This window comes from Odocoileus virginianus, chromosome 17, assembly GCF_023699985.2.
Source record: "Odocoileus virginianus isolate 20LAN1187 ecotype Illinois chromosome 17, Ovbor_1.2, whole genome shotgun sequence".
NCBI lineage: Eukaryota > Metazoa > Chordata > Mammalia > Artiodactyla > Cervidae > Odocoileus > Odocoileus virginianus.
The window spans coordinates 42,937,243-42,950,407 of NC_069690.1; the positions used below are offsets into that span (position 1 = coordinate 42,937,243).

The 13,165-nt window shown below is 37.4% G+C and overlaps 1 protein-coding gene across 16 annotated transcripts in view; it reads right to left on the reverse strand.

The window, feature by feature from the left end:
* The window catches only part of EFCAB3 (EF-hand calcium binding domain 3), a 419,723-nt gene that overhangs the window by 369,454 nt on the left and 37,104 nt on the right, over positions 1–13,165 (reverse strand). For all 16 annotated transcript variants that reach the window (XM_070479568.1, XM_070479567.1, XM_070479577.1 and 13 more), the window contains exons 9-10: positions 4,913–5,056; positions 1,285–1,356 (exon numbers count right to left, since the gene is read on the reverse strand). In XM_070479568.1, coding sequence (XP_070335669.1) covers positions 1,285–1,356; positions 4,913–5,056 — 216 coding nt within the window. The remainder of the gene's footprint in view (positions 1–1,284; positions 1,357–4,912; positions 5,057–13,165) is intronic.

The following is a 13,165-nucleotide window of genomic DNA, read 5'->3' on the forward strand; positions in this document are numbered from 1 at the left end:
CTCTTTGCATCAGGTGGCCGAAATATTAGAACTTCAGTTTCACCATCAGTCTGTCCAATGAATATTCAGGACTGATTTCCTTTAGGATTACCTGGCTGGATCTCCTTGCTGTCCAAGGGACCCTCAAGAGTCTTCTCCAGCACCACAATTTGAAAGCATCTGTATACACTTTAATTTTGTCAGAGACCGTACTCTTGGACCATTATTATAAAAGCCCTGACCAAACTCCCCTGGGTTGGGATGCATAGTTTTTCAGGACAGGAATCCACTGTGTTCTCCTTTCCCTGCCAAATCAATAAAGCTATTCTTTTCTACTTCACCCAAAACTCTGTTTCTGAGATTCAATCCAGCATGGGTGCAGAGAAGGCGAGCTTTCAGCATCAATAGTAGGAAGTTTACTTTGTCTATCTAAAATTTTAGAAATTAACAAGTAGCAATATAAACATGCTATTTTCAGTCATGAAGATAAATATCAAGTAATCAGCTAAAACATTTGAAATTTTTGCCTCTGGAGAAGCTGAGAGGAGGATTAGGCAAGAGGCTGCTTTTCTTTTTTTTTTTTCTAGCAAGATTTACAGAGCTATGTAATCCTTAAAATTACGTACATAGATAATCTTGATCAAATGACATTTGGACAAATGAAACAAGAGTAAAGAATGACGATGTGCAAGAGGAAAACATCAAAAACAATGCACTTAATGAAGAAAAACTAAACAATGAGTGATAGAGAAAAACATACTATGGTTTTTTAAACAGTCAATGTCAGGATGTCAGAATGACCACAAATTGCAAATTAAATATTATCTTTTTTTTAGTGTTACTACAAGTTGACTACGTTGCAAGATATTAAGAGAAAGATAAAAACAGAAAAATTATGAGATTGTAATATTAGATAATTATGTGAAAATGTTAGTCACTCAGTCGTGTCTGACCCTCTGTGACCCCATGGACTGTAGCCCACCAGGCTCCTCTGTCCATGGAATTCTTCAAGCAAGAATAGAATAGGTAGCCAATTTCTTCTCCAGGGGATCTTTCTGACCCAGGGATTGAACCTGGGTCTCCTGCCTTGTAGGCAGATTCTTTATCATCTGAGCCATCAGGGAATATAATTATAATATTGATTATCAGGTATATTCAGGGTACTATATTAAATTTTTATCTCTCTGATTTAAGAGTGTGAAGGGTTTAAAGAAGTCTTTCAAAACTCATATAATAAAATCTATAAATTAGTACTTAAAGACAATTTGTAAACAAAACTTGCTATAGCAACAAGAGATCACTTACAAATATTCTCATACTCTTGCTGTAGTTCATCCAAAGTAAATATAATATCCCCAATATCCACCATTTGATTACCTGTAATACAAAGAATTCCTGAGTTTAGACACTGTATTTCCTTTTGAACACAATACAGCTGCTATCCTATTCTAAAATTAAAACACCACATAAATATGTGCAAGTAGGAAAAAAGGGCCAGCTATTATGGGCTTTGAACAATATCTGGAATTATGAATTAGTAACTCAGTATACACTGAAACATAAGACTTCATTAATATGACAAAATGAAGAAATCTTGTTCTTCCTGGCTGGGGGAGATGGAATAAGGACTGAGAATTATTAATTCTTTCAACATTGTTTCAGCGGTTAATATCTGCCATATTCACTGTGCTATATACTGAGGATACAATATTGAGCAAAAGTAGACACGATATCTGCTCTCCTGGTGCTTAACTAGTGTTAATTAATACACAAACCTTAATCAAACAGTTTAAAATATAAATTGCAACTGAGATCAATCCTGTGAAAGTGTACAATATGAGAATATGACCTATGAGAGGTCAGGGAAACATCTCCAAAAAACAGAGTGTAGTTTAAAGTATTAAGCAGGACCCTGAGGAAACCATCATTTAAAAAGATATATGTACCTCAATGTTCATTGCAGCACTATTTACAATAGTAGCTAAAACATGGAAACAACCTAGATATCCATCGACAGATGAATGGATAAAGAAGTTGTGATACATATACACAATGGAATATTACTCAGCTATTAAAAGGAATGTACTTGTGTTGGCTCACATGATGTGGACAAATCTAGAGCCTATTATACAAAATGAAGTAAGTCAGAAAGAGAAAAACAATATCATATACTAATGCATATATATGGAATCTAGAAAGATGGTACTGATGAACATATATGCAGGGTAGCAGTGGAGATGCAGACATAGAGAACAGACTTGTGGACATGGGGTGGAAGAAAGGGTGGGACAATGGAGAGAGTAGCATGGAAACATTTACATTACCATATGTAAAGCAGATAGCCAGTGGGAATTTGCTGTATGACGCAGGGAGCTCAAACCTGTGCTCTGTGACAACCTAGAGAGGTGGGGGGGGTGGGAGGGGGGAGGGAGGTTCACAGGGAGTAGACATATGTACACTCATGGCTGATTCATGTTGATGTATGGCAGGAACCAATACAGTATTATAAATCAATTATCCTTCAGTTAAAAATAAATGAATTTTTAAAAAATAAATAAATATTTCCCTGATAGCTCAGTTGGTAAAAAAAATCCGCCTGCAATGCAGGAGACCACTGTTTGATTCCTGGGTCAGGAAGATTTGCTGGAGAAGAGATAAGCTACCCATTCCAGTATTCTTGGTCTTCCCTTGTGGCTCAGCTGGTAAAGAATCTGCCTGCAATGCGGGAGACCTGGGTTCAATCCCTGGATTAGGTAAGTCCCCTGGAGAAGGGAAAGGTTACCCACTCCAGTATTCTGGCCTGGAGAATTCCAAGGACTGTATAGTCCATGGGGTCACGAAGAGTCAGACATGACTGAGCGACTTTCACTTTCGCTTTTCAAATATAAGCAGGAATAACTAGGAGGAGAGGAATATTCCAAGAAAAGAACAGAATATGTGTAATGGCTGTGGCAGAAGGAGAGCAGTATAAGGTTGAAACTCTAAAAAGGCACAGACAGTAAGGGAGAATGTGGTCTGAGATAAAGCTAAGATCCAGGTAAAGGCCAGACTTTGCAAAGCCTTGTATATTAAAGAGGTATTATTACATTTTATACAAAGAAGGTAACATGACCAGATGTTTCTTTTGAAAAGATCTTTCTGGCTACAGTGCAAAGGGAGATTAAGACTGGATATGGGCAAAAGTGAAAAGTGAAAGCCATTCAGTCATGTCCAACTCTTTGTAACTCCATGGAATTCTCCAAGCCAGAATAATGAAGTAGGTAGCCTTTCCCTTCTCCAGGGGAGCTTCCCAACCCAGAGATCAAACCTAGGTCTCCCACATTGCAGGCAGATTCTTTACCAGCTGAGCCACAAGGGAAGGCCAAGAATACTGGAGTGGGTGGCCTATCCCTTCTCCAGGGGATCTTCCAGACCCAGGAATCGAACCAGGGTCTCCTGCATTGCAGGCAGCTTCTTTACCAACTGAGCTATCAGGGAAGCCTGGATATGGGTAGACTTCCAATTGTCCTAAGGAAAAATTAGCAATGCTGAAAACAGAAAGATTTAAGAGATATGTAGGATTTTAAAATAATAGTACTTCATAATAATTTCACATAGAAAACAGAGCTGTCAAGGATGATTCTTAGGTTTCTGCTTCACATTTCTTGAGCCTGTTCTAGGTGCCAAACAGTGATAAATTTTTATATCTACATCCTACAATAATCTTATGAAATTAGTATTATTTATCTAATCCATGTCTCCATATAAAGTGGGTGACCTAGAAGCCCAGACTAGAATTTCATAAGACAAAAAGCAAGGCAATGCAGTAGTTTCATATATGATTTCTGTTGCTCCTGGTAGAGCATGCCCTGAAGGTTATTTAATATGACTTAAGATTAGTCTTTAAAATTCCAATTTATATACATCTTCATGCTCCAATACATATCTCTCCATTCATGTCTATCACCCAAGAGCCCACCATAAATGACTACCTACTGAAACTGCATGCAGCCTGCTTCTACCTCCAGACTACACTTCACCAATCAAAGGCCTACTATAAAGCCACCACTACCAAATGACAAAATCCAGTATAATCCCACCAGAAAGGATGCCATGTCTGATTATTTTCCTGCCACATTTACACAAACTGTTCCCTCAGTCTAAAAAGTTTCACCCTCCACCACCATCTGCAACTAACTCCTACAAATCCTTCAACATTTAGCTCAGACATCACCTCCTCTAATAATCTTTCTCTAATGCTTCCAATATGCATAAATACACTCTATAATAGTATTTGCTACATATATTATCATAATTTTCAGTTTATTTGCCTTTTTCTACATCAGAATGCATGCTCCTTCAGAACAATAAATATGTTTTATTCATCTGTATATCACCTACCATAGTTTCAGGCACAGTAGATATTAAATGGCTATCTGACTCATTAAATGAATGGATAAATCAATTAATCAATCACTAATCAATCCATTATTATAGGACATCTCTTGGTCACATGTAAACACTTAATATAAAACATATGCTAAACATACAGTTTAAAGAGAATGTAATTGTACAGCACAGGAAGATTTTGTAATCAAAGTTACAAAACAAAGTTGGAAATTTAAGAAATTTAGGTCTCCTAACTTGTGGAGTCAATGCTCTTGATACCACAGAAACTACCTCTCCAAAAAAACAAGAAATGACAATTGGAAAAGAGAGATAACATTGAAAATTTTAAAATTCCATTTTTCTCTTATATTTTTGCCAAACATATCAAAATATAACAATTAGAAATTTCTCACTTAATTTTTCTAGGCCAACTTTTATCATAGACACCAGTAAGCAGTGTCATGGCAAAAGGCAAGAATCAAGTAGAAAAAGGAGAAGTAAAGGATGAGTCAGAAAAATTGGTAGCCAAGAAAGAAATACGTATACATCAATTCAAATAACTCACTGTTGATATTAGTATATTTTATCACTTCCTGCAAAGTTTCAGGGACCACCAAGATATCCATGCTATCCAACACTTCACCCACTTCAGAAACTGAAACTTGACCACCTTTTATCCTGTGAAAAATCTTCAAGGCATTCTGAAATGCTGCAAAAGTACAATAAACAAAGAAATTACTGTACAATGACAATCAACATCTTTCCCTGGAAGAGCAGATTTTGGTCTGGGAAAAATAAATTTGGGGATTTCTAAAAATATACCTGCAAGTAGGCATTTGCCCAATTCTAGCCATATTCTTAATATAAAATGCAATGCTTGCTACTGTACTATTATGCTGCTAAAATAATATTATCAATAATAACTGGTTTTTACGGAATTCTGTCTACGTGCCAGGAACTGTGCTAAAAATTACGGGCTATATAATTCCATTATCACAATCGGCCTATAAAATAAAATTTTTCATTATCCCTACATTACAGATAAGGAAACTAAGTCTCAGAAAGTCTCTTGATTGCACTGTAAGTATATGGAACAGCCAGAATTCTAATCCAAAATGTTTGTTCTTAATCATTATGTTATACTCACCTCTTAGTTAAAACTTTTAGCTATAACAATTTCTTACCAGTTATATAATCTAGAATAGCAAGACACTTTAATCCAAAATTGGGGGCATTTATTAATTACTTTAAAGTGTAATTGAGGAAAGATACTGTAAAAGAAAGAAGAATGGTGTAAATACAGAATTTTTCTTCAGATTTTGTATATACTACAAAGAATTTGACAATGGTTTGACCACTATCAAAATGTCTATTTATCCATAGAAATTTCTTAACTGTCCTTGACATCAAAAGTGAACTGGGAAGAACATGGTTTAAAAAAAAGTGAACATAATAATGAAGAGAATTTCCCCCCAAAAGAAGGCTTCCTTAAAACCGAAACAGTTATCTGTATCCAAATGCTACATTTAAGATATTTAAGTGTAACTTAGACCACTATATCCCTTAATTTATCTTGATAAGGAAACACAATTCAAATAATTCCAGAGTGCAAATCTCTTTGTAGTCAGACTAGATTTCCTTGGCATTCAGCATATAGTAAACAAAATGATCTACAAGGGCTTAGATAAGCACAGTAGAAGAGGAAGAACTGAGCACTGCTCATTCAACTAGTAGTTATTAATCAAGGGAGCAAAAACAGCAAAGGAAGGAGAACAAGATGGCGGAGGAGTAGGTGGACTGTGGAGTACACCTCTCTCCAAGGATACATCAGGAATACATCTTCAGACACAGAAGTGCATGCAGAACACCAGCTGAGAACAGACAGGAGTACCTGACCAGTGGAAAAGAATATATAGAACCATGCAAAACTCTATACTACGAAAGATCTAGGGGGGAAAAACAGGAGAGTTAGCAGGACTGGACCTGCCTTCAGTGGGTGGGGTAACTGAAGCAGGGGTCTGATCCCCACAGTGGGGCAATTGTCTGAGTCAGAGAAGAAATATTTATGGCTGAGAGTTAAACAGCTGATCTGTGGCAGCCTAAATGGAATGAGAATCAGACGGTCCTTGCCACAGGCATTAACACCCCGGACAGGAATGCTGGTCTCCTGGAAGGCACAGCAGCTGGAGCTGGAGTTTAGGGGTTGTGGAGCAATCCCAGGGCGAGGGCTGCTATTGACTTCAGAGAGATAGATTGAGGGGATGTGAGGGAGATCATGGTGGGAAATGCCAGTGGAGGAAAGTGAGGCAACCATGGAAGCAACGTAATACTGCTGAGTCACGTGTAGGGGGTGGAGCCATCACCATAGCCTCTCTCTCCCCACCCGCCAGCATTGGCAGCTGAACAATAAAGAGGCTGGCCCATCAAATCCCTGATGCCATGAACTACAAAGTAGGACCCCACCCAGGGTGCCCATTTAAGTGCCTGACATCTATCTACAGAGTAGGACCCCAGCCAGGGGGGCCCCTCCATGTGCCTGACATGCCAAACAACAGAGAAGGACCCCAGGCAAGGGAGCCCTCTTAAGTGCCTGAATGGGCAGAGCTACAGAGAAAGACTGACCAAAGAGGCCTTCTGATTGCCAGCTGCAAGAGGCTTGGAAAAAAGACTCTGATAGGGCCATAACTCCTGCGGCAGAGGCAGTCCGTGTCCCCGCACACTTGTGCCGCCAGGGTCCCCGCAAACCACGCAGCTGCGCCACCTTCACGCTTAAGTCTCACTGGGACACAGCTACCACGTGCAAAAAAAAATGTCTTGCGTCTATGCACACAGGGTCACTTCGGTCATGTCCGACTCTGAGACCCTGTAGACTGTGGCCTGCCAGGCTTCTCTATCAGAGAGGGGGGTTCTCCAGGCAAGAATGCTGCAGCATATCGGCTGATACTGGTTGCCATACCCTTCTAGAACACTATATTTCCTGCTGCCTTAGCCACCACAATCCCCCTGAGTACCTAGTGCTGCCAGAACTGTGACCCAAACGGCTGCACCACCTCCACACCTGGCCCTCACAGGGGGAAACCCAAACCCTCCAGGGCAGCCTCAGGAGCTAAACTCCAGTGGATGACCCACATGTAGAGGTGGAAATAAAACCACAATTGAAACCCAGGGGCAGTGTGGCTAAGGAATAAGACCCCAAACCTTCCCACCATCTGTACAAGCTGCAGATTAAATCCACAAGATCAACTAAGCAGACTCTGTGTCAATGGAATATATAAAAGGCCATTGAGAGCTCCCATTAAAAAAAAAATGCACTAGTTCTGATAGCTCCAATGGACACTGGAGGCAAGCACACACAGGAGTAGGACCAGATGAGAATCTGAGCTGCCCCCACAGCACGTCCAAGGTCAGCACAGTGCTGGAGGGCATCCTAGGGAGCTAAGGTGGACTGTGACTCCCAGCGAGGGAAAGGACTCTGACAGCAGTGGCTCAAGAAAAGCAATTATTATTCTTATTTTTTTTAACTTTTTCTGTAGATAATTGTGGATTTTGTTTTCTTTTTCTTTTTTCCTTCCTCTGTTGCAGTTGTTGGGTTTTTGTTTTTTTTTATTAGTTGGAGGCTAATTACTTTACAACATTGCAGTGGGTTTTGTCATACATTGACATGAATCAGCCATGGATTTACATGTGTTCCCCATCCCGATCCCCCCTCCACCTCCCTCTCTGCCCGATCCCTCTGGGTCTTCCCAGTGCACCAGGTCCGAGCACTTGTCTCATGCATCCAACCTGGGCTGGTGATCTGTTTCACCCTAGATAATATACATGTTTCGATGCTGTTCTCTTGAAACATCCCACCCTCGCCTTCTCCCACAGAGTCCAAAAGTCTGTTCTATACATCTGGAGCCCATTATACAGAGTGAAGTAAGCCAGAAAGATAAAGACCATTACAGTATACTAACACATATATATGGAATTTAGAAAGATGGTAACGATAACCCTATATGCAAAATAGTTGTTGGTTTTATTGGCACTAAGAAATCCAATTAGTTCAGAATGGGGAACACATGTACACCCATGGTGGATTCATGTCAATGTATGGCAAAACCACTAAAATACTGTAAAGAAATTAGCTTCCAATTAAAGTAAATAAATTTTAAAAAAAGAAAGAAAGAAATCCAATTAAGCTTTTGAGCTTTTTGTTTTTCTCAGTCTCATTTTTTATTGTTGTCATAAACCTCCGCCTCTATGTTGGGCTTTTGCAGTTCTGTGGAGTTTTCCTCCTTTTTTTTTTTTGTTTTCTTCTTAATTTTAATGTTTTAAACCTATTATTATTTTTTATACATTCATTCCTTTGTTTGCTTTTCCTACTGTTTCTTCCCTTTGCAGTTAATCTTTAATGTATACAAATCTTCTTCATCTACCTCTATTTAACTTTGCATATCTATTCTTTCTTTTCTTTCTCTCCTTCCCTCTCAACATATTTGTTAGTTTTATTTTCATTGCTTTATTCCCCCAATTGGCCCTTGCTTTAGTTTTGTTTTCCAGTTTGTGCTTTGATTAGTTTTGTTCTGGTAGATATAATTTTTGTTTTCCTTTGTTTGCCAGGTCAATCTATTGTACTTTATTTTTGTTGGACTGTTTTGATTTTGCTTATGGGTATATATGTATATGTGTATATTCAGTCACACTTTCTATTGCTGTTATAAACCTCTGCTTCTACATTGGGCTTTTGTAGTTCTGCGGAGTTTTCCTTTTTTCTTTCTTCTTCTGATTTTTTTCTTTTCTAGTTTTTATATTTTTAATTTTTATAACCTATTATATTTTTCTACATTTATTCCTTTGTTTGCCTTTTCTACTGTTTTTTCCCTTTGCAGTTAATCTTTAATGTATATAAATCTTCTTCACCTACCTCTATTTAACTTTGTATATCTATTATTTCTTTCTTTTCTTTCTTTCCTTTTCTCCCAACATATTTGTTCATTTTTTTTTTTCATTGCTTTATTCTCCACTTGGCACCTTGATTTAGTTTTGTTTTCCAATTTGTACTTAAGTTAGTTTTGTTCTTAACTGGTAAATATAATTTTTTATTTCCTTTGTTCACCAGATCAGTCTACTGTACTTTATTTTTGTTGGACTGTTTTCACTTTGCTCATGGGTGTATATGTATGTGTATATTCCATTATTTTAGTTATTATTTGCCTGATTTTGTAACTGCCATTTGTCTGGGGTTCATCTTTGGTTTCTTGTTTTTGGCATATTTGCTTTAATCTCACCTAATGCCATAACAAACCACTTGTGGAATCTTCATTCCTGACCACAGACCAAGTCCTGGACCTTTGGAGTAGGAACACTGACTCCAAGACCTAGACTATCTGAGAACTAACCCTAGGGAGTATCAAATAGTGAGAACTCACACAAAGGAAACCACTGGAATACAAGACCCGGCATCACCCAACCACCAGTAGCACACTGTGCAGGACACCTCACCTAAACAACAAACAAAACAAAAACAAACCCAATCATCAGCAGACAGGATCACCACCTCACTTAGCCTTGCCCATCAGAGGAAAAACAAAGAAACAAACAAAAACTCAGCACAAATCTCACCCTATACAAAGCTCACACAAACCACAGGACCAACCTTAGAAGCACAGAAACCAAAAGGAAGAAAGAATTCAACCTTCTTCAAGGAAAGAATTCAACTTCCCTTGAAGCCTGGGAAAGGAGACCTCAAACATAATAACCTAAATAATAATAATAATAATAATAATGAAAAGGCAGAGAAATAGGGCACAAATGAAAGAACAAACTAGAAGCACTGAAGTCCAAATAAATGAGGAGGAAATAGGCAAACTGCCTGAAAAAGAATTCAGAATAATGATAGTGAAGATGATCAAAAACCTTGAAAACAAAATGAAGAAATTGCAAGAATCAATTAACAAAGACCTAGAAAAATTAAAGAATAAACATATAGAGACAAACAACACGATTATTGAAATTAAAAATACTCTGGAAGGAATCAATAGCAGAATATCTGAAGCAGGACGAATCAGTGAGCTGGAAGGTAAAATGGTGGGAATAACTTCTGAAGAGCTGAATAAAGTAAAAAGAATGAAAAGAGCCGAGGACAGTCTCAGAGACCTCTGGGACCATATCAAACACACCAACATTCAAATTATAAGAGTCCCAGAAGACAGAGAGAAAAAGAAAGGGTATGAGAAAATTTTTGAAGAGATTATAGTCGAAAATTTCCCCAACATGGAAAAGGAAATAGTCAATGAAGTCCAAGAGGCACAAAGAGTCCCATACAGAATAAACCCAAGGAAAAACCCACCAAGACACATCATACTAATCAAACTAACAAAAACTAAACACAAAGAAAGAATATTAAAAGCAGCCAGGGAAAAGCAACAAGTAACATACAAGGGAAACCCCATACACTTAACAGCTGATCTTTCAGCAGAAACTCTGCAGGCCAGAAGGGAATGGCAGGATATATTTAAAGTACTGAAAGGGAAAAATCTACAACCAAGATTACTGTACCCAGCAAGGATCTCATTCAAAATTGATGGAGAAATAAAAAGATTTTCAGACAAGCAAAAGTTAAGAGAATTCAGTATCACCAAACTGGCTTTACAACAAATATTAAAGGGACTTATATAGTCAAGAAATACAATGGGAAAAAAAAAATCTACAAAATCAATCCCAAACAATTAAGAAAATGGCAATAGGAACATATATATCAATAATTACTTTAAATGTAAATGGATCAAATGCTCCAAATGCTCCAAGCAAAAGACACAGACTGGCTGTACAAAAACAAAACCCGTATCTATGCTGTCTACAAGAAACCCATTTCAGACCTAAAGACACATACAGACTGAGAGTGAGAGGATAGAAAAATAAATTCCATGCAAATGGGAAGCAAAAGAAAGCTGGAGTAGCAATCCTCACATCAGAAAAAAATAGACCTTAAAATAAAGAAGATTACAAGAGATAAGGAAGGACACTACATAATGATCAAGGGATCAATCCAAGAGGAAGACATAACAATTGTAAATATCTATGCACCCAACATAGGAGCACCTCAATACATAAGACAAACACTAACAGACATAAAAGGAGAAATTGACAGTAACACAATAATAGTAAGAGATTTAAACACCCCACTCACACCAATGGACAGATCATCAAAACAGAAAATTAATAAGGAAACATGTTTTAAATGATAAATTAGATGAGATGGATCTCATTGGTATCTTCAAGACATTCCATCCAAATGCAGAAGAATACAATTTCTTCTCAAGTGCACATGGAACATTCTCCAGCATAGACCACATCTTGGATCACAAATCAAACCTCACTAAATTTAAGAAAACTGAAGTTGTATCAAGCATCTTCTCCAACCACAATGCTATGAGACTAGATATTAATTACAAGAAAAAAAAGTGTAAGAAACACAAACACATGGAGATTAAACAACATGTTTCTAAATAACCAACAGTTTACTGAAGAAATCAAAAGGGAAATCAAAAAATTCTAGAAGCAAATGACAATGAAAACACAACAACTCAAAACCTATGGGATGCAGAAAAAGCAGTTCTAAGAGAGAAGCTTATAGTGATACAATCCTACCTCAAGAAACAAGAAAAACATCGAATAGACAACCTAACTTTACACCTAAAACAACTGGAAAAACAAGAACAAAAAATATACCCATAATTAGTAGAAGAAAAGAAATCATAAAGATCCAAGCAGAAATAAATGAAAAAGAAATGAAAGAAACAACAGTAAAGATTAATAAAACTAAAAGCTGGTTCTTTGAGAAGATAAACAAAATTGACAAACCTTTAGTCAGACTCATCAAGAAAAAAAAGAGAGAAGAATCAAATCAACAAAATTAGAAATGAAAAAGGAGAAGTTACAACAGACAATGCAGACATACAAAGGATTATAAGAGACTATTATGAACAACTGCAATAAAATAGATAACCTGGGAAAAATGGACAGGTTCTTAGAAAAGTTCGATCTTCCAAGACTGAACCAGGAAGAAACAGAAATTATAAACAACCCAAATACAAGCACTGAAATTGAAGCTGGGATCAAAAATCTCCCAAAACACAAAAGCCCAGGGCCAGATGGCTTCACAGGAGAATCCTATCAAACATTTAGAGAAGAGATAATGCCTATCCTTCTAAAGCTCTTTCAAAAAATTGCAGAGGAAGGAACACTTTCAAACTCATTCTACGAGGCCACCATCACACTGATACCAAAACCAGACAAAGACAACAAAAAGAAAACTACAGGCCAATATCACTGATGAACATAGATACAAAAATCCTCAACAAAATTCTAGCAAACAGAATTCAGCAACACATCAAAAAGCTCATACACCATGATAAAGTTGGGTTTATTCCAGGAATGCAAAGATTCTTCAATATACGCAAATCAATTAATGTGATACACCATATTAACAAATTGAAAGATAAAAACCATGTGTGATAATCTCAATAGATGCACAGAAAAGCCTTTGAAAAAATTCAGCACCCATTTATGACTAAAACTCTTTTAAAAAATGGGGATAGAAGGAACCTACCTCAACATAGTAAAGGCCATATATGATAAGCCTACAGCAAATATTATTCTCAATGGTGAAAAACCGAAAGCATTCCCCCTAAGATCAGGAACAAGACAGAGGTGTCCACTTCTGCCACTATTATTCAACATAGTTCTGGAAGTCCTAGCTACAGCAATAAGAGAAGAAAAATAAATAAAAGGAATCCAGACTGAAAAAGAGGTAAAGCTCTCACTGTTTACAGGT